Source organism: Ursus americanus, chromosome 35, assembly GCF_024610735.1.
Source record: "Ursus americanus isolate L20-20 chromosome 35, mUrsAme1.1.p, whole genome shotgun sequence".
In the NCBI taxonomy this organism is placed as follows: Eukaryota; Metazoa; Chordata; class Mammalia; order Carnivora; family Ursidae; genus Ursus; species Ursus americanus.
The window spans coordinates 12057160-12084973 of record NC_142161.1 but is presented as its reverse complement, the minus strand read 5'-3'; the positions used below and the strand labels follow the sequence as shown (position 1 = coordinate 12084973).

Here is a 27814-nt window from a genome sequence, read left to right as displayed (position 1 = left end):
TCATTTGAAACATTCTACTGGACATCTTATTTTCACTTCAGTGTCTAAGAAAGATCTCTTTCTTAACATGTGCAAAACTAAACTGATGATTTCCTTAAAATGTTCCACAACTGCAGCCTTATCCATCTCAGATGCTGACAATTCGATCCTTTAGTACCTCAGGCTAAAAATCTTGGGAGTTATCTTTGATTCCCCTTTTTCTCTCATACCCTACTTCCAATTGCCAAGCAAATGTATTAGATATAGAATCTAACTACTTCTTAACGCTATCATTTCATACATCTAGATTATTACATCAACTGCTCAATCCATTCCCCCCTGGTTTTACCACTGTCCCCTCAGACCATTCTCAACAGAACTGCCAAAATGATAGTGGCTGCCTAAATAGCAGCCTACAAGGCCATATACTATACAGCCAGCATGCCTTGGAGTCTGCTCTTTGTATTCCGACTTCATTTCCCTCTACTTTCTTCATCATTTACTCCTTTCTCCAGCCATATGGCTTACTTGCTGTTTTAACATGCCAGGCATGCTTCTGACTTAAGAGTTTTTTTTAATACTGGCTGTTCTCTTTACCATTTCAATGAAGCCTACAGTGACTACCCTATTAACAACTGTAATCTTAATCCCTGTCTTCTAGCTCCTGTCCAGTATTCCCAATCCTCTTTACTGCTGTTTCTATCTATAACACTACATTCTCTATGTATTATTATTACTGTTATTATTACTTGGTGTCCCCTACTACAATTTAAGCTTCACAAAAGGAAAGGGATTTTTATCTGCTTTGTTCATCAACATACTCCAAAGATCTGAAATACTGCCTGTAAAAAAGAGCAAAGTACAAAAGGATTTGAGGTCTCTTGAAATAACACCAATATGTAGATTAAATGATCTCATCATGTACTAGGAAGATATCAAATAGGAGTGAACCATCAAGTTACAGACATACCATATTCAACTCAGTAAGTTTCAAAGAATCTTAGAAGCATCCAGGCAGAAGAAATAAAGAACAACAGTAGAGGGAATACATCAGGCTAGCTTTAAAGTTTTCAGGAAAACTGGGAAGTCAGAAGACTCATCTATAGGGATATTCACGGGAAAAGAATTGTCAAGAATTCTTAGCTAGTATGTCAATTCGGATGTGCGTTAACAATCAACTATAAATTTTTTTAAAGTTCTCAAATATGTAATATTATTTAAATAACAGCACAAACCCCTGAAAAGAAACACGTGATGAAATAAAATAATAAAAAGCTTTTATGTGGAGAATTTGTGCTATGGAAGAAAGAATGAACATTTTTATATAGTTACACATAGAACTAATCTTAAATTACAGTGGAATGGCTATATAATAAAACAGATTCTACAATTTTGTGGCTCAAGCTACAAAATGTAAAAATAATTTGGTAAGAGGCCAAAATCAAAGGCCTCAATATACCCTAAAAGAGAAGGGGGAAAAAAATAAGAGATCGTGTAATTATGCTAATGCATAACAGAGTATCATGACAGACTACTGGGAGAGATAAGAATGATAAACTGAAACAGAGGTTCAATACATATTTAATGACAAAAAATAAACAGCACACAAACTAACAGTTTCTTCTTTTTTCTTTTACTTTCTTACATTTTTCCCCCCACCTGAAGTGGAATAAAAATAAGGAACAAGACAAAAGCAAACTGATAGTTACAAAAATAAATATAAATGGAGTAAGATCAACTAAAGAAGATTCTCAGACTTGGTACAAAACTAAACCCAACTAGGGGTGCCTGGGTGGCTTAACTGACAGAGCGTCTGCCTTTGGCTCAAGTCATGATCTCAGGGTCCTGGGACCCAGCCCTGAGTTGGGAATCCCTGCCAGGTTGGGAGCATGCTTCTCCCTCTCCTCCTGCTTGTGCTCTTGATCACTCTCTCCTCTCTCTCATAAATAAAATGTTAAAAAACAAAAAGCTCAACTAAACAGATCCCATTTAAACAAAGGGATTCCTGAGAGTTGAAAATAAAAGGATAGGAAATGTAATGACTTTTTTTTTTTTTTTTTAAAGAGCAATGTTAAATTGGAGTTGCCTTCACGGAAAATGCTTTGAACTATACAGTTACCCTATTCTCTATTCCTTGTCTCCTGTGACATTAATTTTTAATTTAAATTCAATACTGATACTTGTCATCTTTAAAAACAAACTTGAAAACCCTCCTCTAACCCCACGCTGACCTCTAGCTACTACCCCAATTCTTGCTTCCCCCCCCCTTGGCTTTTTAAGTTTTTATTTTAAGTTTTTAGTCTAATTCCAGTTAATCAACATACGATGTTATATATTAGTTTCAGCTGTCTTGCTCCCTTTTGTAGCAAAACTTCTTGGAGGTGCCATCTACATCTACTATCTACTTTTCACATCTAGTTCACTCTTCAATCTACTTCCATCAGGGCTTTCTCTTCCATTCTATTTAACTGCTTGTCAAGATCAGATACTTCTACACTATCAAATTAAAAAGAAACATTTCTCTTCACCCTTCTTGATTTCTCTAGAAACATTGTCTCCTGACAACTACTTCCTTAACCACTTGCTCTCTTGGCTCCCATTTCATTACTCTTTGCTCAAAGGATTCCTTTTTCAGTTTCACCTGCCAACAACTCTTCCTGGTTTACCCAAACTCGGTTGTGAGCCCTCCATTCTTCTCTCACTATACTCTATATCCTTAGGTGAATTTATCTAATCCCTAGTTTTAAATCCTGATGCCTCTTTTTCTAAGTACCAGATTCATACACCTAACTTTTATACTTTCATTGGGACCTTGACATAGGTATTTTAAACATAACCTTAAAAGCACAAAATAGATGTCTTGATTTTCTCTGGTCTGAAAGCTTACCCCCTTGTCTTCACTATCTCAGTAAATCTACCCAGTTGCTTAGACCATAAATCTAGGAGTTGATCTTGATTTTCCCTCTTCCCTTACTCTCCACAGCAACTGCATAAGCAGCCCTACTGGAATGACTTCCAAAATATTATGTAGAAACTGTCCACTTTTCCCTTTCTTGGCACCTGTACTGGCAAAGTACCTAGCACACGATAAACAGATGTTCAGTAAACACTGACAGAAGCACACAAAATTACAGGAACCATAGAAGGGCTTTACCATATAAGATTTCGGTTAATAAATACACAAAGTACCATTTGTTGGTTTATTTACCTGTCTATGGAAAGTTTCATTATACCAAATTCTTCCTACTACAGGAGTCACTATATAGGTATACCTAAACTTAAGCATCCAAACCTAATAAAATCAGGATTCATACAAAATAATGATTACACATCATAAAATTACAAGAAAAATTAAAGAGCCAACTCTATGTGAATTCATTTGGATATAAGGTGCTGTACTTTCTTTTTTAATTTAAATTCAATTAATTAACATATAATGTATTATTAGTTTCAGAGGTAGAGGTCAGTGATTCATCAGTTATATAATTCCCAGTGCTCATTATATCACATGCCCTCCTTACTGTACATCACCAATTAACGCACCATCCCCCTTCCCCTCCAGCAACCCTATTTCCCATAGTTAAGAGTCTCTTATGGTTTGTCTCCCTCCCTGATTTCATCTTGTTTTATTTTTCCCTCTCATCCCCTATGATCCTGTTTTGTTTCTTAAATCCCACGAGTGAGATCACATAATTGTCTTTCTCTGATTTATTTCGCTTAGCACAGTACCCTCTAGTTCCATCCATGTCATAGCAAATGGCAAGATTTCATTTTTTTAAATGACTGCATAATATTCCACTGTGTATATATACACACATATACACATGGGTGCGCACGTACTACATCTTCTTTATGCATTCATCTGGACATCATTGACATCTGGGCTCTTTCCATAGTTCGGCTATTGTGAACATTGTGGACATTGCTGCTATAAACATCAGGGTGCGAGTGCCCTTTCGGATTACTACTTTTGTATCTTTGGGGTAAATACCCAGTAGGGGAACTGCTGGATCATAGGGTAGCGCTATTTTCAACTTTTTGAGGAACCTCCATACTGTTTTCCAGAGCGGCTGCACCTGCTTGCTTTCTCACCAACAGCGTAGGAGGGTTCCCCTTTTTCTGCATCCCTGCTAACATCTGTCGTTTCCTGACTTAATTTTAGCCATTCTGACTGGTGTGACGTGGTATCTCATTGTGGTTTTGATTTGTATTTCCCTGATGCCGAGTGATCTGAACACTTTTCATATGTCTGTTGACCATTTGGATGTCTTCTTTGGAGAAGTATCTGTTCACGTCTTCTGCCCATTTCTTGTTTGCATTTATTTGTTCTTTGGGAGTTGAGTTTGGTAAGTTCTTTATAGTTTGGATACGAATCATGGAACACTACAACAACAAAAAAAATAGAGAAATTTTCAAAAAAAAATTTTTTGGATACGAGCCTTTTATCTGATATGTCATTTGCAAAGTATCTTCTCCCTCTCTGTCGGCTGTCTTTTGGTTTTGTCGACTGTTTCCACTGCTGGGCAAAAGCCTTTTATCTCGACAAAGCCCCAATAGTTCATTTTTGCCTTTGGAGATGTGTCTAGTAAGAAGCTGCTGCAGCCGCGGTCAAAGAGGTTGCTGCCTGTGTTCTCATCTAGGACTTTGATGGATTCCTGTCTCACATTTAGGTCTTTCATCCATTTTGAGTCTATTTTTGTGTATGGTATAAGGAAATGGTCCAGTTTCATTCTTCTGCATGTGGCTGTCCAATTTTCCCAACAGTATTTGCTGAAGACTGTCTTTTTTCCATTGGGTATTCTTTCCTCCTTTGTCGAAGATTAGTTGACCACAGAGTTAAGGGTCTGCTTCTGGGTTCTCTATTCTGTTCCACTGATCAATGTGTCTGTTTTTCTGCCAGTATCAATCATACTGTCTTGATGATTACAGCTTTGTAATAGAGCTTGAAGTCCGGAATTGTGATGCCACCAGCTTTGGTTTTCTTTTTCAACATTCCTTTGGCTATTTGGGGTCTTCTCCGGTTCCATGTAAAATTTTAGTATTATTTGTTCCGGCTCTATGAAAAAAGTTGATGGTATTTTGATAGGGACTGCATTGAATGTATAGACTGCTCTAGCATAGACATTTTAATATATTTCTTCCAATCCATGAGCATGGACCATTCTTTCATTTCTTTGTGTCTTCCTCTATTTCTTTCATGAGTGTTGCCTAGTTTTCTGAGTACAGATCCTTTGCCTTTTTGGTCAGGTTTATTCCTAGGTATCTTATGGTTCTGGGTGCAAATGTAAATGGGATCAACTCCTTATAATCCCTTTCTTCTGTTTCACTGTCAGTATACAGAAATGCAACTGATTTCTGTGCATTGATTTCTGTGCATCCTGCCACTTTGCCGAATTCCTGTATGAGTTCCAGCAATTTTGGGGCAGAGTCTTTTGGGTTTTCCACAGAATATCAAGTTATCTGCGAAGAGTGAGTCTGACCTCTTCTTTCCAATTCGGATGCCTTTTATTTCTTTTTGTTGTCTGACTTCTAGTACTATGTTGAAGCGGTGAGAGCTGACATCCCTGCCGTGTTCCTGACCTTAGGAGAAAAGCTCTCAGTTTTTCCCCAATGAGAATGATACTCGCTCTGAGCTTTCTGTATATGGCTTTTATGATATTGAGGTAAGTTCCCTCTATCCCTACACTGTGAAGAGTTCTAATCAGGAAAGGATGCTGTACTTTGTCAAATGCTTTTTCTGCTCTTCATCTATTGAGAGGATCATACAGTTCTTGTCCTCTCTTTTATTAATGTAGGGTATCACACAGATCAATTTGCTGATATTGAACCACCCTTGCAGCCCAGGAATAAATCCCACTTGGTCATGGTGAATAACCCTTTTCATGTACTGTTGGATCCTACTGGCTAGTATCTTGGTGAGATTTTGGCATCCAAGTTCATCAGGGATATTGGTCTGTAACTCTCCTCTTTGGTGGGGTCTTTGTCTGATTTTGGGATCAAGGTAATGCTGGCCTCACAGAAAGGGTCTGGAAGTTTTCCTTCCATTTCGATTTTTTGAAACAGCTTCAGAATAATAGGTATTAATTCTTTAAATGTTTGGTAGAATTCCCCTGGGAGGCCATCTGGCCCTGGACTCTTTTTTGTTGGGAGATTTTTGATTACTGCTTCAATTTCCTTGCTGGTTATGGGTCTGTTCAGGTTTTCTATTTCTTCCTGTTCCAGTTTTGGTAGTTTATACATCTCTAGGAATGCATCCATTTCTTCTAGACTGCCTAATTTGTTGGCAAATACTTGCCCATAATATGTTGTTATAATTGTTTGTATTTCTTCCATGTATTTCATTGATTTCTGCTCCAATCTTATTTCTCTTCTCCTGCTGGGTTTAGGCTTTATTTGCTGTTCTTTCCCCAGCTCCTTTAGGTGTAAAGTTAGGTTGTGTATTTGAAACCTTTTTGTTTCTTGAGAAAGGCTTTTACTGCTATATACTTCCCTCTTTGGACTGCCTTTACTCCATCCCAAAAGTTTTGGACAGTTGTGTTTTCATTTGTTTCCATGAATTTTTAAAATTCTTCTTTATTTTCCTGGTTGACCCATCTATTCTTTAGTAGGATGCTCCTTAGCTTCCATGTATTTGAGTTCTTTCCAAATTTCCTCTTGTGATTGAGTTCCAGTTTCAAAGTATTGTGGTCCAGAAATATGCAGGGAATGATCACAATCTTTTGGTACCAGCTGAGACCTGATTTGTGACCCAGGATGTGATCTATTCTGGAGAATGTTTCATGTGCACTCGAGAAGAATGTCTATTCTCTTGCTTTGGGATGGAATGTTCTGAACATATCTGTGAAGTCCATCTAGTCCAGTGTGTCATTCAAAGCCCTTGTTTCCTTGCTGATCTTCTGCTTAGATGATCTGTCTACTGCAGTGAGGAGGGTGTTAAAGTCCCCTACTATTATTGTATTATTATAGATGTGTTTCTTTAATTTCATTATTAATTGGCTTATATAATTGCACTCCCATGTTAGGGGCATAAATATTTACAATTGTTACATCTTCTGGTTGGATAGACCCTTTAATTATGATATGGTGTCCTTCCTCATCTCTTATTACAGTCTTTGGTTTAAAATCTAATTTGTCTGATATAAGAATTGCCACCCCAGCTTTCTGTTGATGTCCACTGGCATGATAAATGGCTTTCCACCCTCTCACTTTAAATCTGGAAGTGTCTTTGGGTCTAAAATGAGTCTCTTGTAGACAGCTGATCGATGGGTCTTACTTTTTTATACAGTCTGATGATACCCTGTGTCTTTTGATTGGGGCATTTAGCCCATTTACATTCAGAGTAACTACTGAAAGATAGGAATTTAGTGCCATTGTATTACCTGGTAAGTGACTGTTTCTGTATATTGTCTCTGTTCCTTTCTAGTCTGTTACTTTTGGGCTCTCTCTTCGCTTAAAGGATCCCTTTTAGTATTTCTTACAGGGCTGGAACCTTTTTAACTTTCCTCCTATTTTGAATGACATCGTAGCTGGATAAAGTATTCTTGGCTGCATATTCTCCTCATCTAGCACCCTGAATATATTATGCCAGTCCTTTCTGGCCTGCCAGGTCTCTGTGGCTAGATCTTCTGCCAGTCTAATGTTTCTACCCTTGTAGGTTACGCACCTCTTGTCCTGAGCTGCTTTCAGGATTTTCTCTTTGTCTCTGAGATTCGCAAGTTTCAGTATACACAATGTCTATTTCAGGGTGCTGACCTATTTTTATTGATTTTGAGGGGCGGGTTCTCTGTGCCTCCTGGATTTAAATGCCTGTTTCCTTCCCTAGATTAGGGAAGTTCTCTGCTATAATTCACTCCAACATACCTTCTGCCCCCTCCTTTCCTCTTCTTCTGGGATCCCACTTATTCTAATATTGTTTCACTTCATGTATCACTTATCTCTTGAATTCTTCCCCTATGATCTAGTAGTTGTTTCTCTCTCTTTTTCTCAGCTTCTTTATTCTCCATCATTTTGTCTTCTGTATCACTAATTCTCTCTTCTGTCTCATTTACCCTAGGAGTTATAGCCTCCATTTTTTATTGCATTTCATTAACAGCCTTTTATTTCAACTTCATTAGGTTTCAATTCTTTTATTTCTCCAGAAAGGGATTCTCTAAGTGTCTTCTATGCTTTTTTTCAAGCCCAGCTAGTACCTTTATAATCATTATTCTGAACTCTAGTTCTGACATTTTACTTGTATCCATTCTGATTAGGTCCCTGGCAGTCAGTACTGCTTCTTGTTCTCTTTGAGGTGAGTTTTTCCATCTTGTCATTCTTACAGAAAGTGGTCTTGCTATTATAGAGTTGCAGCTATTCTTTTCTTAGATCTCCAGTTGAGTTCACAGGTGTTCAGAATGACTGGATAGCTATCTCGCTAAATTCCTGGTACCAGATGAAAACTAAGGTCTCCTACTCCTCTGCCATCTTGGACTATCTGCCAGTGTTCAGTGATGTACTTCCAATAGTGCGTAAGAACTGAGCACTATTTGCATAGCATCACGCTAGATATTGTGCACAATACAAAAATCAGTGGAAGTAATGTTAATGTTCTCAAGAAATACATTATGGAGGAAAAAAATCTCACTACCTGTCATTTAATTAACAGCACGTATAGAAATAGTACGTGATTACGTGTCAAAATAATTGAATGCACGGCTTAACTTCAGACTTCAAAAGTTAGAACTTAAAAAGGAAGAGATGAGGTCAGGGATATTTCAGAAATTTAGAAAGAATCTGGTCTGTACTTATTCATCTACACACTTGGATGCCTACCATACGTCAGCATAAGCACTCAAGAATCACTAGAAACTGCATTTACTGCTTACTGTATATTAGGTACTTGGTCATATTACATGTATAATCTTAACTGTCACAACAGCTCTCAGACTGCTACTATTTTGCATCTATTTTACATCTATTTCAATACACCTGTAATGTGCAGGAATGAATAATGTGGGCAGAGAGGTATGTAAGGGCCACATTGCCAATGAGTTTAGGTAGGTCCCTAAGAAATCCGAACTTTATACAGGGGCTACAAAATATATTTTACAGGGAGAGAGATTAGGTACTTTATTTTAATATTATCCCTCAGAAAGCAGCACAGAAGAATAGTTGGAAGCAAGAGTAAACAGGAGACACAAAAACTTAAGTTACTGCACCACCTATGCTAGTGAAGCTATGGAGAAACGATCCATCACACATTCCTAGTGGGAATCTAAAATGGTATACCCAATCTGGAAAACAGTTTGGCAGTTTCTAATAACACTAAATATGAAAATACCAAATGACCCAGTAATTGCACTCTTGGGCATTTATCCCAGAGAAATGAAAACTTGTATTTATATAAAAAAATCTGTACTTTATGGTTCATAGGTCCTTCATTCATAATAGCCCCAAAATAGAAACAACAGATGCCCTTCAACAGGTTAAATAACTGTGGTATATCTACAACATAAAATATTACTCAACAAAAAAAGGGACAAACTAATGCTTTATGGCAACAACTTGACTGAATCTCAAGGAAATTATGCTGAAAAAAAAAAAAGTCAAACTCAAAGTTTCATATGGTATATAACATTCTAGAACTGCCAAAATTATGAAATGACAAATGGAAACCAAATTAGTGGTTGCCAGGAGTTATGAATGGGAGTGAAGAAAGAGGAGAGTGTGGCTTATAAAAAGACAACAGAAGAGATCTGTTGGTCACAGAACTGTTTTGCATCTTGTAGTGGTCAATACATAAACCTACCCATGTGAATAACTGAATAGAACTAAATACATGCACACACAACACAAATGAGTACAAGTAAAACTGGGGAAATCTAAGTTAAGATCTGTGAATTGTGTTAACATCAATACGCTGGCTGTGATATTGTACTACAGTTCTGCAAGATGTTACATTTGTGGGAAACTGGGCAAAGGGCATATTGGGATCTTTTGGCATTATTTTACAACAGCATGCCGATCTACAATTATCTCACATTAAAATTACTACTTTAAAAAAAGATCATCACAATAATCCAAATAAGAAGTTATGACAACTTTAAGACTGTGACAATGAAATGTATCAACGTACTTTAGAGCAGAATAAAGATCAGCCACGTAAGATAAACAGCAATAAACAGCATGTAGCTTTGGCCCACAGTAGCTCCTTCCTGAAAACACATTCTCATCCAATCATGATATGCAGAGGGAAGTAAATGCTATGACCTATGAGGAAAATCCTGTCTTTCATAATGAGCAGGCACAAACATGTCTTGTATGACTGACTTCTAGAATCTCACAGGAATTTCCCTAAAGACCATATTCTGTTACACAGGATTTCTCAACTTCAGTATTACTGACACTCTGCGCTGTGTAATTCTTTGTTGTGGGAGATCACCTATGAATTGCTAAGATGTTTAGCAGAAACCCTGGCTTCTACCCAGGAGCTAGCTACCAGTAGCTACTCCCTACCCTAGTTGTGACAGCCAAAAGTGTTTCCAGACATTGCCAGATGTTCCCTGGAGGGCAAAAGTGACCCTGGTTGAGAATGATTGTGCTAGGCTAATAAAAACAAGGACAAAGAACTCAAGTTTGGGAGATAACTACAGATGGATTTCTGGGAAGTCTGAGAATTTTAACTTTAAAAAAAGTCAATACATAACTCAAGGTTGAGAAACATTACTGTAGGGAACACAAAGATGAATGATAATCGTAACTGCCCTCAGCTTATAGTGGAGTAAGAAAAAACTTACTAAACTACAAAGCGATAAAACTACTACAAAGCAATTACTCTAGATGACAGGAATAACATCGGAGCACATACTTATATCCGTGTAAGAAAGAAGGCTTTAATGGGAGCCAGGACTCCAACAAGGTTTACTTAATCCTTTTTAAAGAAGTCTGTAAAAGCTATAGGTACTGACTGAGAGTCCACACTTTGGAAATCAGGGATGGTGTGAAGACTCTTCCACACCCTTTAAGCTAACACTAGGTGAAAAGAGGGAAGAGACAGTAACTGAGGGTAAATAAATGTGGTCTGGGTTCTTGTACAAACTAACAGACAAACTAGTTCTAGCACTGATTCATCTCTAAGATGCCATCTCCCTATAAAGCATTTCAACATAAATGATCTACTTCACAGGTATTTTATTAATGTCATTAACAACTTCACCAACCAAAAAACAAACACGTCATCATCCGGAGAGGGTCCTAGCAAAACATCTAGCTATTCCAATGAATAATGGGTGGATTTCCTCCCAGTTTCCCCAAATATATATTTTTAAGTATATTCACATGAAAACGGATTTTCTGTTACATTCAGTACTTCATTCTTAAAACCACCGATTTTCCCTTTGCTTCATAACTAATCTGTTAAGTACTTTCTGTTACTCTAATGATTGCCAATCAGAGGATCAAGAGAGAAAGAAAAAAATCTTCAGTTTCTCTTCCTCTTTCCTCATTATCAAGAGGTTCTTAAGCTAGAGTCGGCGGCTTTAGAAAGTATATGAAACCCTTAAAACTCCAGTAAAATTTTGTGCGTGTTCATTTTTCCAAGGAAAATACCCAGACTTTTCCTCAAACTTTCAAAGGCTAAGAATGCTTCCCCTGAAGCTCAAAACTGTTACTTTGTACAAAGTATTCAAGGTGTAACTTCCGTTTGGACAAAGTTAGATACAATCACAAGATCACTTTTGTCACACACTTATATTTTGTTCTAAAAATTGGAAACGAAAATTAATACTTCTAAAAAGCAGTCCTGGGGTTTCTCCTTTCGCAGTCATAGATTAAGCCTAATTTACTTGAGGACTCTTTTACAACATCAGCTGGGATGACAAGAAAACATTACAGAGTTAGAAATCATAAAACTATACCTATTGTAGAAATAACTCTCCTAGGATAAAGTGGGACAATTTGCAGTATGCCGAATTTTGGAGTACGTAAAATTGACGACCCTATAAAATTACCCATAAGTCTTGGTATAGTAACAATTGTCCATTGGTATCAAATTATAATAAGAATATTCTATGTAACAGCAGTTAAGTGACTCCTTGATATATTAATATATTCTAACAATTATAATTAAAGTGCTACAGAAAAGTAATTTCAGTATTTGTTGTGTGCCAGTTTTTGCTAAACATTCAAAATACATGAAAGCTAAGAAAAGAAGTTTGAATAGAAAGCCATGGCAAAGAAATTTACATTTGCTTTTAAATTAGTGAAAACAAGCACGCCATTTAAATTAAGCCCCATTAGAACAAAGGAGTAAAATAAATACACCTTAAAAACTGACCATCTAGTTACATTTCAATCTGAATTTGAAAAGTACTAAATCATGGTCAAATGGACAGCACAGAACAAGTTCAAAGGAATAGTAATATACAAATACTCACCTTATATATCCACACCCATATAATATCATAAAATGATATACCCAACACCAGAAATGCCACCAACTTTATGAGAAATTTTAGAAATGCCATATAACTAATCAGGCATAGACCAATTTAGCCAATTAGCCAGTAAGAAAGCAAGTGAAATGGTTACTAAAGAACACCTCACCAAATGCTTTCCAAATGAAATTAGAGATATGAAAGAGCCAGAAGTTTTGCTAAATCTTGCTGAAAATATAAAATGTTTATTTTCAACAAAATCATATTTTACTAGACTGAATTCCTTGACAGCAGAACCCACAACCAATTCACTTCTGTATTTTTTTTTTAAGATTTTATGTATTTATTTGACAGAGAAAGAGACAGCCAGTGAGAGAGGGACCACAAGCAGGGGGAGTGGGAGAGGAAGAAACAGGCTCCCAGTGGAGGAGCCTGATGGGGGGCTCGATCCCAGAATGCCAGGATCACACCCTGAGCCAAAGGCAGACGCTTAACGACTGAGCCACCCAGGCGCCCCTCATTTCTGTATTCTTAGCTTTAAACAGTGCTCAGGCATAGTGGACATTCAGTAAGATGCCCGCTGAATAAAATGACAGTTTCCTTAAGTTAAAATAAATGGTAATTACTTAAAAAAAAAAAAAAAACATACAAATGGTTCTTCTGTCACCACAACTAAAGCCACATACTCATAATGACTTCAACTGACAACAGTGAACATAATGTACCAGGCCATAAAGATTAATTATAAATCTTGCTTGTAACAGATATTATGGTTTTCATCCCAATTTGGGGGAAAGGCAACCACCCAGAGCTCTAGGGATAAAGGCTCAGGCCGAATTCAGTACCATAAACTCTATTTTCCTGGCCAGAGTTCACTGGTTAGGAATGGATATAGAACCCAACTCAAGGTAAATAGGAAAACATGCTGATTGAAGAGTCTGGGACAGCAACCTTCTCATTCTTCTGAACATACTGCCTTTACAAGAGTGACCCACACTCTCCCCCAAGGAAATTCTGCAAGACAATAACAGATATAATGGATACTCTGTCAACTGACAAGAAATCTAACCAAGGTACTCTCCCAGAATAGGTAAAAAAAAAAAAAACTGAAGCTTTCAAGCAGTTCAAGACTATTAAATGACCTTGCTCATTAAACAAAGTCTACCTCTACCCCTTATCTGTATCTGATCTCAAGTATTGCTCTTTCTACAATAAGCTTTTTTAGCATCCAACCTTTATTCAGCCTTCATTAAAATTCTTCCAGATGTGAACACTGACAGTCCATCAAATAACTGTGAGGTTAAATAATATACACTAAAAATGAAAAGCAAACTTACCCTGTAACTTATGCATTTTGATATAGACAAACAATAATTCAATACAGACATGTATCTCATTACTATCTGGAATGAACAATTATGGATCAAGAGAAAATATTGGTCACCACTGTTTGGGTAGGAGTATTTTTAAAAGGTATTTTACTTAATAAAGACTAAGATTCTAGAAGTCAGAAAGTCAAATAATTCTAGACCTAAGATTTATTACATTCTAAAGGATCTACCACACTAATTAGTATTAGGGTATCAATTCACTATTTACTAATATTAAATTAACATTCTGTGACTCAATTTATACATATAGACATCTATCTCTTCACAGTTTGTTTTGAAGGTATTTTGGTATTCTTCCCCAAACCGTGTTACAATGGCTACAGCAGTAGAATCTTCTAAGATATATCTGAGAGGTTTAGTAAGAAGGAAGCAGTAAAACAGAAAAGAATACAGACTGGAAGCAACATTTGAAAATAGGAATTGGTAGTCGCTAATATAAATAAAAGAATGAAAAGATTCAGGACCTGGAAGATAGGAAAACGATTTTAAAAGAAGCTAAAAATGAAAAATCATCATACTACCAACTTACTCTAACACCATAAAATTTACAAAGTATTTTACTATTTCCCGTCTGAATCAAGATAACAGCATTGAAATAGATACTTAAGAGAAACCAAACTGGATTAAACACACTTATACCTCATTTCATTGAATGAGGGTGTTAAAAAACGGCAATTTTGCGAATACAACTCAAATTTCTCATTCAGTTCCTCCTCTTAAGGCACTTTCAATTCAGTAGGTCACAACCAGCACCTCTTCATTTCACTGTAAGACCAGAAAATCAAAATAACATGTACAGTAGCGGCAAGTGTTATTTTTTGAGATTTCATTTACGTAGAAATATTTATATGTGTACAATTTAAACAAAATAATTCCTATGGTTGCAATCAAGAAATGTCATATGAGGTTTGGATCTCTAATACTAAACTCATTTTGGAGTATAAAGGGCAATCAAGCATAAAGCCTTCTTTGAATGACAAGCCCAGTTTAAGAGAAACAGAACCCCGAGCCTTCCTTAGAGGCCACTAGGGCACAAAAGTTATGATTTTCCAGGTGTTAAGAAATCTGAGAAAAGATTCCTGGACTATAGCTCCCATCTTAGAATCAAAGAATGAAGGTAAACAGAATGAGCTTTCCTCTCAGAGGGGGCAAAAAAGCAAAGAAATGCATAAACTCAGGTTCAGAAATCATAAGAGTATTTAATTAAAAAATAAGTCCAGAAACTAATCCAGCATAATGGGACAAAGAACTGTTGTGAAATACAGCCAGAGTATACGGGGATATTTCAGGCCTGATACATACTATACAGCATTTATTAAGCACTGCTACATGGCAAGCATTTCAAACACATTCTGATTTCCATCCCAATTCCAAATATTATAATCACTCATTTACAAGTGAAGGAATCAAGCTCAGAAAGAGTAAGTGTTACTATTACTCTCCGCCTACTGTTCTTAAGGATCACCTCTACTACTTGGCCATTCAACACTGGCAGTTCCTCAAGGCTCACAGGCATTCCTCTGTACCCTCCCCCCAGGTCAATTTCATCTATTGCTATCTCTACTTCATTGTCCCCTAAATATGTTATCTCCAGCTCAGACCTCTCCTGTGAGGAATGGTGCATCTAACTGCCAAATTGACATCTCCACTTGAATTCTAAAGCCAAAGTTTTAATCCCCACTCCCCAACTCCAAACCTGGCAAATTTCTAATGTTCTACATCATAAATAGCATCATCACTGTTGAAGCTGCATAAGCTAGAAGCCAAGAAGGTATCTTTCCTATCTCATTCACCATCCTCGCTCTTCTCCCTCGTATCTTAGGGATTTTAAGTACTCTCAAATTCATCTCATTCTCTCCACTGCCACCATTCTCCCTCCCCACTACAACTACTCAAAGCCTTCATCACGGTTTATTTAGACTACTGTAATATGCCAATTAGTCTTCCATCACTTAACCTAACCCGTTCTCCACACTGAAACAAAGCGATTTCAAATCCATCCACTGTCTAGTTGCAAATTACTCTAAAGCTAAATAACAAAAATGTCTAACAATGCTATAAAGGTCCAAATCTAGCCCCAACTCTCAAATTTCTCTTTGAACTACTCTCTCCCATAGATCAAGGGTCAGCAAACTATGGCCTGGGGACCCAATCCAGCCTGCTCCCTTATTTTTAAAAACAGCCATACTCAATCTGTTTACATACTGTCAATGGCTGCTTTGGTACTGCAACAGCAGATATGAGCAGTTATAACAGAGGCTGATTACCTGCAAAGCCTAGGATACTTACTAACCGGCTCTTTACAGAAAGCATGCCAGCACCTTCATCAGATTAATGACCACCCACAGTGGCCTCTTTAAAGAACATACCACATTCCCTTTTCCAATATGAACACTCTATTCAGCACTAAATAATTCTTCCATCCACCCAACTATTCCCCTAGTTAAGTTCTATTAACCCATCAGATCGGACATAAAATGATACTTCTCAGGGAGGCCATTCCTTACTCTCTAGACTAGCATATATCCCAATTCAGATTAGCTACACTGCAACAGCCCCATATGGGTACTATGTTGGAATAACAGCTCCAAGCCAGAAGACTATGTTTTGAGGTGCTCTATTCAATTCCATTGGTCAGTGTGCCTATTTCTGTGCCAATACCAGTCTTACATGACAAAGGTTTACATTATCTGATAAAATAAGCACATACACCCATCACCACCACTCCACCACTTCCTTTCCTAAGTGTCCTATTCTAGGCTCTTTACTCTTCCATATATGGGATAGAATCAGTGTGTGAAATTACCTAAAAACCTGACAGTTTGAATGAAACACTGAATCCAGAGATTAGTCTGAAGAGCAGTGACTTCTTCATGATATACCACATTCATAGATAGGATGGCACTAGAGTTCCCTATTTCTTTAGATCTTTTTCACTGTCTTTCAATACTCTTATTACCTTTCTACACAGTGGTTTGGGAGTTATAATAACTCCCAGGCACTGGATAATCTACCATACTTTTTTAAGTGATACCCTCGCTATTTTTACTAGTTGTTTATTGCTGATATATAGAGATGCAATTGACTTTTGGTTACTGATATATATCAAGTTATTTTGCGAACTCTTCTATCAACTAATAATTTATTTGTAGATTCTTTTTAGCTTTTACTATAAATTATCACATCAGCCAATAATGACAATTTTGTTTCCTCCATTCCAATATTCATGCTTTTATTTTTTCCTTTGAGTCGCATCTCCACATAATACTGAATAAAGTGGTGATAGTGTGTACATTATCTTGTTCCAGGTTGGAAAAGGAATCCATTTCCCCCATTTAGGATATTTTTTGCAGATTTCACTTGTTTTCACTTAATTTCATATATTGTTGCATGTTTTTTGCTATTACATGGCTAAAATCACTTATCTAAAACCCTTGAGGAAAACAGGTTTTAGAATTTGGGTATTTTTATACATTAGTCATAATGTACAGTACAAAAAATGTCAATTATGTAACCCCATTAAATTGTGGGTAGGTACACTCTACTCAAATACACTAATATTTTTGCAGCGAACTGTACAGAAATTTCTCTATATAAAATAAATAATGGTCAAAATAGCCTCAAATCAGATTCTGCCATCAAGAACAGGTCAAATCAGATTATGCTGCAAAGTTTAAAAAAAAAAAAAGAACAACTTCGTTTTCATTAAGTTGTTGGATTTCAAAATTGCAGTCAAGGGTCTGCGGATCTGTATTTTATTTAGGATTCTTCCATATACACTCCTAAGGAAAACAGGACTATAATTTTCCTTTCTTATACCATCCTTGTCTGGTTCTGAAATTAAGACTAGAGGACTTCATAGAATGAATTAAAGAACGTATTCTTCTGCCTTCTATTTGGTGGAACAGTTTGTAGAACACTGAAACAATCTGTTCCTTGAAAAGTCTTGTGGCAAATGATCTGGGCAGGGTATTTTTGCGCAAGACAGAACTATTACAACTTATTTAATAGTTATAGGATTATTCAAAGCTTTCTTATCTAGGTAAATTATATATTTTTAGGAGTTAATTTTGTTTATACTTTCTAAATGTCTTGACATAAAGTTGTTGACAGTATTCTATTCTTTTTTTAATCTGATCTATAATTATGTTCCCTTTTTCATTCTCAGTATTTAATTATGCCTTGTCGGGGCGCCTGGGTGGCATAGCAGTTGGGCGTCTGCCTTCGGCTCAGGGCATGATCCCGGTGTTGTGGGATCGAGCCCCCCATCGGGCTCCTCTGCTATGAGCCTGCTTCTTCCTCTCCCACTCCCCCTGCTTGTGTTCCCTCTCTCGCTGGCTGTCTCTATCTCTGTCAAATAAATAAATAAATAAAATCTTTAAAAAAATAATAATAATAATTATGCTTTGTCTTTTTTTCTGATCAATCTTGCAGGATGTTTATCTATTTTTCTAGTCTTAAAGAATCAACTTCTAGCTTTACTGATTTCTCATTTGGTCTCTGTACCCCTATAACTTTAAAACTGAGTATGCAGGGGTACATGGCTGGCTCAGTTGGTAGAGCATGTGACTCTTAATCTTGGGATTCTAAGTTTGAGCTCCACACTGGATATAGTATAGAGATTACTTTAAAATAAATTATTAAATAAATAAATAAACTGGGGGCACCTGGGTGGCTCAGTCGGTTAAGCGTCCAACTCTTCATCTCAGCTCAGGTCTCTATCTTAGGGTTTTGAGTTCAAGCCTCACGCTGAGCTTGATGCTCAGTGTGGAGCCCAGTTAAAAAAATTAAAAAATAAATTAAAAAAAACTGTATATGTACATTAGCTTTTCATCTAGACTATGTGATACCAATCTCTTCCCTTCCACCTGAAGTCCAACACAACTTTCCTTGCTCCTCTGGCCTTGCTTAACTAACTGCTTTTGGATTCAAACTAGCTCTTCAGTTTTTATTTTTATAAATGTAATGCTATTTCTCAATACCGAAATAAGGGAAGTTTCCTATCATCTCTCACCTTACTTTAGTCACAATTTTATGCCCCTGTACAAATGTTTCTCCCCACCTAATATATATTTTCTCCTTCTTCAAAGCCAGTCAAAATACCCAAAAGTGGTGATTTACACCTTTCTCTTCATGAAGTTCTCTGAAGTTAACTCTACACACTCTATGGCAATCTCTCTGCCTGTATTCTTTTAATATTTATATTTAAACAATACTATCGCAAAACAGTGAAGATACTTTTTTGTTTAACAAATTTATCAATATGTCGGGCACTGCTGTAAATAAGTATGAACTGTTTTCTCATAGCAGTCCTAAGAAATATGATTACCTCTATTTTCCTAGTTGGAAGTGCAGAGAGGTTATGCACTTACAGTTAGTAAGTGGCAGAGCCTGAATTCAAATCCTAAAAGTCTGGCTCAAGACCATGTGCACTTAGCAATTACACTATGCTCCCTTAAATTGCTCTAGTAGTACTTTCTTAACACTGCCCCAAGCACAAGGTATGATGTCTCAAACTACCATTTAAACTCTTTAAGGGATGCATGTCTTCAACTCTTCATATCCTCAACAGCTTTTTGTACAAACTTTAAGTGTTTAGCTGGTTTTTAATGAATGCTTACTGAACTGAAACATGAGATGGCAATTACTCAAGTCCAGATGACAAAATGAAAATAATTTTTAGGCAAACTAAGTTGTACTAAAGTGCTCCAGCCTTTCTGTAATGCTTAAAAAAAAATACCATGGATAACTGTGATATAATAAAAATAAAACAAGATTAAATCAGAGAGGGAGACAAACCATTAAGACTCTTAACCATAGCAACAAACTGAGGGTTGCTGGGGGGATGGGATAACTGTGCAATGGGTATTAAGGAGGGCATGTGATGTAATGAGCACTGGATGTTATATACAACTGATGAATCACTGACCTCTACCTCTGAAACTAATAATACACTGTATGTTAATTCACTGAATTTAAATTAAATTAAATTAAAAATAATAATAAAGTTAGCCTTGGAGTGAGCTAAAGCATTTCACTGTACATATATACAAAGTCATAAAATCTAACTGTGACACAAAACTGTATCTATGAAATTTCACTGTAATCTGTGTCTATCTTTTTTAGACCACAGGTACAGAAACCAAACACTTATGTGACAACTGATTTAAAAATTACGTATAGATACAAAAGCCTCTAAAATACAATTTCTCCAATTTTCTTAGAATTCAAATACAATACATGAATCCAAAAATTAAGGCAATGTGTTATAGAAATGCAAGGAAATTCTAAAACAGCTCTAAAAGACAGTTGAAACTACTGAGTTAAGGCAACTAAAAGCAGATTATAAATACGACTCAAAGCCAACTCACCACTTCAATGGAAATGAAGAAAAGACAGACACCAAATGAAAAGAGGTATATTAAACAAAAGATTGAGTGGAATCAAATATATGAATGATTTGCAAGTGTGGAGGAAGAGAATCTAGGCCCATTTTTCTCTGTAGAATAAAATTAAAAATTAAAGATGAATTGCTGTAGACAGTAACTTTAAGATGAGGTGATTGTAAACACCACCATTAGTTTAGGTACCAATAAAAAAAAGAATAAAATCCTGTGTTAATTGAGATATGCCATCAATTACTAGACACATCCAGATTTAGGAGCTATAAAACAAACAAAAAACCAACAAAAAACCCCTGGATTTTAGAATCAATAAAATACTTATCTTCCTGAACTTATGATAGGGTTACACCCCAATACAATAAACCCATTTTAAGTTGAAAATATTAAATAAAAAAAGTACTTAATACACCTAACATTCTGATCATACTATAGCCTAGCTTACCTTAAATGTGCTCAAAACACATTAGCCTACATGTGCGTAAAATCATCTAACACAAGCCTATGCTATTAATAAAGTGTTGAGTATCTTGTAATTTACTGAATACTGTACTGAAAGTGAAAAACAGAACGATTGTTTACCCTTGTGATCATCTGGCTGACTGGACGTACAGCTTACTACCATTGCCCTGCATCACAAAAGAGTATTGTACTGCATCACCCTAGCCCAGGAAAAGATCAAAATTCAAAATCCTAAGTATGATTTCTACTGAATGTGTTATTGCTTTTGCACCGTCATAAAGTTGAAAAATCCTAAATTGAACCATCCTAAGTCAGGGACCATGTGTATAGTTAAGTGACAACAAAAGACAAATCAGGTGTGAGGAGATTTAATTCAATAAGGGAACATTATTAATAAACTAACCAGAATCAGAGGCTGTGCTAAAATTTCAGAATATAAACACAAATTTGGCATACTCCTTCCCTGCACAGTGCTCACAGTTAAGAAATTAACACTAAAGGAAGCAGAGTAATAAATATCAAGTCATCGAAATACTCCTGTCTTCAATTTAGTGATTCTATTGCTGTACATTTATCCTAAAGAAATGACTGAAAAGAATAAACTTTTACGCAAACTGGCCACTGCAATAAAAAATGATAGCAAAATTTAAAACCTGGAAGCCTAACCACCCAGTTTTAATATAACTTGCTAAATGGAAAACAATAACCAAAAAGTATAACTGAAACACGATGGACAATATGAAAAAATAGAACTAGGTGAAAAAATAAAAAATACATATACGCTATTGTTGGAACCAAATAAAAACTAGGAAAAATTAGAAAGAAAACTAATGAAAAAGATGTTCAATATGTTCAAAATCTATGTTTTTGATCACAGATTGCATATGAAATAATAATACTGTATCATCAAATTTCTTGATTTTGGCATCTGTACTGTTGTTATTTAAGAGAATGTTCTTATTCTTGGGGTGCCTGGGTGGCACAGCGGTTAAGCGCCTGCCTTCAGCTCAGGGCGTGATCCCGGCGTTATGGGATCGAGCCCCACATCAGGCTCTTCAGCTATGAGCCTGCTTCTTCCTCTCCCGCTCCCCCTGCTTGTGTTCCCTCTCTCGCTGGCTGTCTCTATCTCTGTCAAATAAATAAAAATAAAATCTTTAAAAAAAAAAAAAAAAAGAGAATGTTCTTATTCTTAGGAAATAAAGTATTTAATGGTAAAAAGAGTCCAACATCTCCAACTTAATCTCACACGGCAATAAATACCCATACCAAACAGATCAAGGAAGCAGGGCAAAACGTAAAGAGCTGGTAAATCTCAGTAAAGGGTATATAAAAGCTTCTTTTACTCTTCCTGCCAACTATTCTCTAAGTTGAAATTACAACAAAGAGTTACCAAAATAATTAAGTAGACTTATGATCAAAATTGGAAAAATAACACACGCACAAAAGCAATTTAAAATGGAATGACTATAAATGCTTTATCTTCGTTAATAAGCATTAAGTAGTATCAATAACATAAGCAAATTGAGAAAAAATGCTGAAGTTTCTGGGCAGTGATAAAATGTATATGGAGAACTAGTGATAATAGGTGGAGGATGAAAGATGCCAAAGATATTTAGCTAGTAGCATGTGTTGAGAGTACCTGTAGTAAACATGTATTAAGACTATAAACGTTAAGTGATGAAGAAACTATCAATATGGAGAATAAAAGCCTGCTGAAAGCTATCTTAAAACCATAAAAATCTTGAACAAAGTTTGTGCACACTCAAGAGTCAAGAATACTATAAAAGTGAAGGTGCTGAAGTACCACTGTGACAGATATAATGAAAATGATTAAATGCAACTTAGCATACATATTTAAGTTTTTAGTGCTTAATACCATCAGGTAAATTACTATTTACTGAAAACAGATACTGCTACTTAGAATGCTACAACTCAAACTTCAGAAAATATTCTGCATGTCTTTAGGCAAAACACCACCATCCACAAAAAAGATTCCTAGAACTGTTAGTACATTTCCAATATTACAAATTATTAGTTTGACTCTATTGTTAATATCCTTGAATGAGACAGGTATATCAAATTAATTTTGCAAAACTGATAGGTCAAGAAGGCAAAAAGAGATAAATTTTGTTTGTTTACAAACAAAAAAGAGCAAAATCACTCTATATCTGGGTTTCTATTAGGAAAACAAACATATTCACCTAGAATGATTATAATGAAGAATATGAATTCAAACTTCTACACTAAATAAGGCACAAGTAAAAAGAAGGCAATTTAAAAAGTAATGAAAATAATTCACCCTCACAAAATACTCAGAAAATTAGAGTTGCTAATTATATTTACTGAATCATATAAGGTATCCTAAGTTCTCAATGATGTCAAATTATCTTAAAAAAAATACGTATTATAAAAGGCAAAAACAAACATCTTTATAAATATCACTTACTATGAGTTAAGCTTACCTTTTTATCTTCTTTTACTTTGTGGGTTTTCTTCTTCATTTTCTTATCATCTAACTCCTGGTCTGAAGTGATTGCAGGATTATCAATACCACCTTTCCAAGTTTCAACAGGAGAAAGAAGTGGATCTTCTTCACTTCCACGATGTCTTCCTTTTCTTTTTGTTTTAGAAGTGGTAAAAGCCTCATCATCACTTGCATCTGAATGTGTTCTTCTATAGTACGACTTGGCTTTACTAAACAGGGTTTTAGATTTGTATTTGTATTTTGAAGGTCTCCTTTCCCCATGACTTTTTGACGTTCTATCAGAAAATCCATTTTCTTCATCTCCTTGGGTGTTATTTACAAATGAGTTTCGAATTTTAATAATGCGAGTCTGACTATCATCTGGGACAACGTATGTCTCATCAGAATAGCCCTTCTGTTTGAAAATTGTGTCAATGGGTTCCGCATAGTTATCTGAAGGATCCATATCTTCAGGATGTGCCAAAGGCACCCGGGAAGTCTGTTTTCTTGGATTTTTACCAATACCAGCTTCAATTGTTTTTACAAGATTTGGATCCAGTTTTTTCACATTTGTCTTAGGTACAACTGGTTTAGGTTTAATAGGTGGAGGCACTTTATGGTTGCGTTCATGGTCATGACAGTTTGGGGTGCTATGAATAGGATACTCATTTCCTTCTAAATCTAATCTATATCTAGAACGGTCACTAGGTGTTGGAAGCAACTGTACATCATCTCCAATCGGGCTATAAGGAGGGGGTGCTTCTGTATCATCATCTGAATCAGGGTAGTTGTTGTATGGAAAACAGTCTCTGGGAGATGGTAGAAAAACATCCTCACTTGGATGAGTTGATTCCCTTGTAGTATCAGATAAATAGGAATTTTCTATCATATTTTTTTTCTCTAGAACATCACTGAAAAACAGTGTAAAGACCTCAGTTTGCCGATGATACTGAGATAAAGAATACAGTGCTGTAAATTTAGCAGTGATCTCAGTTGCAATGTGTTCTCCTTCAGTCATTAATTCCTTGATGGCCTCATTTTCAAAAAAATCTGCTTGGCTGTCGGTAACTGCCACCAGCTGTACAGGAATGGTGTCCTGAACTTCTGACAGAAATGCTCGAAGCATGCCCATTGATGCTTTCCGTTTGGCAGAATAAACTAATATATACCCATGAACCAGTTCATCTTTCCTTACTCCAATTGAAGAATGGTATGATAAAATTGTAATCTGTATTCTCCTCCTTTTTTCACCAATTATTTTATCAAGCATTAGGGAATTATTTTGTCCAGCTTGAGCAGCACTACAAGAATGAGAATCAAGGAAGGGTGAAAGAATAAGATCCACACTAAAGGGATCACCACACATGGCACACATGACAATTCTCAGGTCAGCTTCTGATACATCCTTACTGGTGGGAACTGGGCTCACCACATCTAAATTATGCTTAACTGATTCTAATACTCCTCTGAGAGCTTGCTTTATTTGGGTTTCATTAAATTTACGAGGATATGTACCAGGAGGTACATCTACAAAAGGGCATTGTAACTTGTTTGCCAACTGCTGCCCTTGGTGCCTGAGAATTGGTAGATTCTTACTCATAGAATCTCTCTGATTAGCCAGAATTAAAGTAAATGGAAGATTAGCCATGTACTTATCTTTTCTGATCTGAGTAGCTTCAGTTCTTATTTTTCCAATAAATTCCCCAATAAAATTCAGTGACTCAATGGAATTAAATACACAGAAGCACCCATGTGGTTTAAAGGCGGCAGTCCACAATTGACTTAAGAAGTAAGGCGACTTGGCATCAACTGGCCGAAGATCAAGTTCATAAATTTTTCCATCTAAGGCATACTCATCATCAGTGGATTGTGTTCTTATCTCATTTGCTAGTTCTTGAGCAAGGCCATCCTTCCCTAAAATGAAAAGGTTAACTTTATCTATACTGGTACTATCATGATACAACCGTAAGCGGCCATGATCCAACTGTAAAAGTCTACTAGCAAGTAATTGCTCCACTTTGATGTCCGTACAATTTTGGCCACTAAGACAGGTTTCTTTAGTGGGATGATAAACAAACCCTATGTGCTTAAGTAGAAGAGATTCCCTATCAGGTGCAAGTTTCTGTAAAGCTTTATATCTAGGCTCTTCACTCAAAACTGTATGAATTTCACTCATTTTATCTGAACTAGGTGTTGCATTAAGATCTAAATCATAAAAAAGTTCAGAGTGCTCAAAAAGCATTTCCTGAAACTCTTCTTTGGCTTTTTCAACTATTTCTCGCTGATGCCTACCATACACCTCTTTGCTATCAGCCTCAGTGATATATTTGAAGGCTTCATCCTCCATAACAAAGCACATAACTTCTTCCCATGGCTGCCCAGGTGAAATGAATTGAATTTTTTCCAAAGTCTTTTTGAATTTTTCCTTCATTTCTACCCTTCTCTTCTCTGATATTAGATGTTGTACGTGGTTCTGATAAACCTTTTCAGCTTCTAAAGTGCCCAGGAGGTCAAATGGGATTCGTCTATCATTAATTTTATCTATATGGTCAGTTTCATCCCAAGGTGTTTTTTCTAGCACCACAAAACATAACTGAAAATCTGCTCTTTTTTCCATTAACTTCAAAGCTTCTGACCAATTCAAATGTTCAATCTCTTCTAGGTTTGGCAAAAGAGTGTTAAAAGCTCTTGGTAAAGTATTTATATATTCTTCTCTCCTTTTTCTTATATGTTCTTGTTTAAGTTGTTCTATATGTTTTGAAAATGTATTTCTGGCCTTTCTTGTTCCCTCTAAGTTGATGTATTCTTCATAATCAGGATGATTTTTTAATTTATTACTAACAGTTTTCCAAGTTGCATGATAATCTCTCACAGTCTGCACAAGTTTTTCAAACTTATCTGTTGCTGTGACAACAAGTTGTCGCTGTGTTTTATAAGCATCCAGATAGGGAATAATTTTAGGCTTGCCACGAGTTTTATCCAACATTTGTACCAGTGCAGTGAAACATGTCTCAATGTTGACATTAAATCGTGCTGATGTTTCCACTACAAGAAGGTTCTTTTTGTTTGAAGCAAATGCCTGAACTTCTCTAAGATAGTGATCCACGCATTCATCACATTTAGTTGCTGCTATTATTACAGGTTTTTTTGATTTTGATAGTTGGACAAAAAGATTATTCACAAATTTAAGTTGATCATCAAACTTCCTATTGCATCCCTGACTCACATCAATGCACAGTAAAAATCCATCTACATTGAGCTTCCCTTCAGGCATTTGCTTCTGTTCAAAGTCTTGCTCCAAGCCCAGTTGATCAGTGCAAATGTACATTAGTTTTTCTGCTGACTGCAATTTAGAGGCAGCTGCACGTTTTATATATGGTTGCAAATTCGTACTCCGATGAGGCAAGAAAGTCTGGTCATCAATGAACTCTGTTTGTTCAATGACATGAATTTTGCATTCTACTCCATCTTCACCATTTTGTGTTATGTCACCCCAGTACAAAAAGTGATCATTGTTTACTACTCGTCCTCCAAAGTCAATGGTGCTAAGCACAGAAGTATGCTCTGGGTAATATTCATCTGCTTTTGAGCGTACAAATCTATTGCACAAACAAGACTTTCCAACTCCACAGTTACCTTTGTCTTTTTCAGTCCCAGAGAGTCCAACTACACTGATAGTATAGGATGGGGGGCGAGGCTCTTTGTTTTTTGCCATCATAACTCTCTTCTCATGTCTCTACATTCATAAAGATAACCAGATAGACTTCTCATTCTGAAAATAAAATCATCTCAAAATACAGATCCCAAAGTTCAGAACTAAATTTGGTTCTTTGTACTTCCCTCATTTCTGTGCAGAAAGGTCTTCAAGATCATATGGATCATCTTCCTAGAAAGAGGAAAAAAAGGACAAAACTTAATCATGAATTTCACATTACATTATAAACACACTAATGATATTCATAACAAAGAACTATAGACATTAACAACAAATATTACACGTATTTTAGGAAACCACCATAAAGACTGCTTATGATTTACTGTTATAAAGCAAGATGACTTCAAAATTTAAGACAAATCTAACGATTAAAATAACTACACACATAATTTAAGGTAATGTCTCAAAAAATTTAAAATAAGCCCCTATATACCAAATGTGCATTTTGTCTCTACCCCTTCCTATAAGTTTGAAGAAATAACTAGTCTTTTTCTCTCCTTCAATTTTCCTGCCTTCTGTGACTACAGACTATGTTTATTGATAATTAAATGTACTAGCTGCCGTAACAACTCCCTCACAACTTTCAAAAACAACCTGCTTTCTATTACACTGTTCCTCAAAACTTGTTCCCTAACACAGAATCTCATTTAAGAAGATTTTACAAATAAAATTTTTCATAAAGTTTCAACACACTCCTGCAAAATCTATCAAATTTTATGCCCCAAAACAAATTTAAAATATTCAAATACTTCAACAGGAAAACAGAAATGGACAGTTACTACAGATACCAAGAGTATTTAACTAGACCAATGTTTCCCAAACTATCAAAGTGAAGGATCCATTTTTCTTTCATAACTGCAAGTCCAGTTTTGCAAAACCCAATAAATGAAATTTTTAAAAAACTCCAAATCCCAATTAGATTTAAGGGACATAAAATTACTGTCCAACTATTTCTAAATGTTCTTGATTTCTATATTCATTTCCTCTCAAAA

At 36.0% G+C, this 27814-nt stretch overlaps 1 protein-coding gene across 3 annotated transcripts in view; it reads right to left on the bottom strand.

Moving 5' to 3' along the window:
* The window catches only part of ARHGAP5 (Rho GTPase activating protein 5), a 72205-nt gene that overhangs the window by 32085 nt on the left and 12306 nt on the right, over positions 1 to 27814 (bottom strand). For all 3 annotated transcript variants that reach the window (XM_045802590.2, XM_045802591.2, XM_045802589.2), the window contains exon 2: positions 23106 to 26993. In XM_045802590.2, the coding sequence (XP_045658546.1) occupies positions 23106 to 26825 (3720 nt within the window). In that variant the 5' untranslated portion in view covers positions 26826 to 26993. The remainder of the gene's footprint in view (positions 1 to 23105; positions 26994 to 27814) is intronic.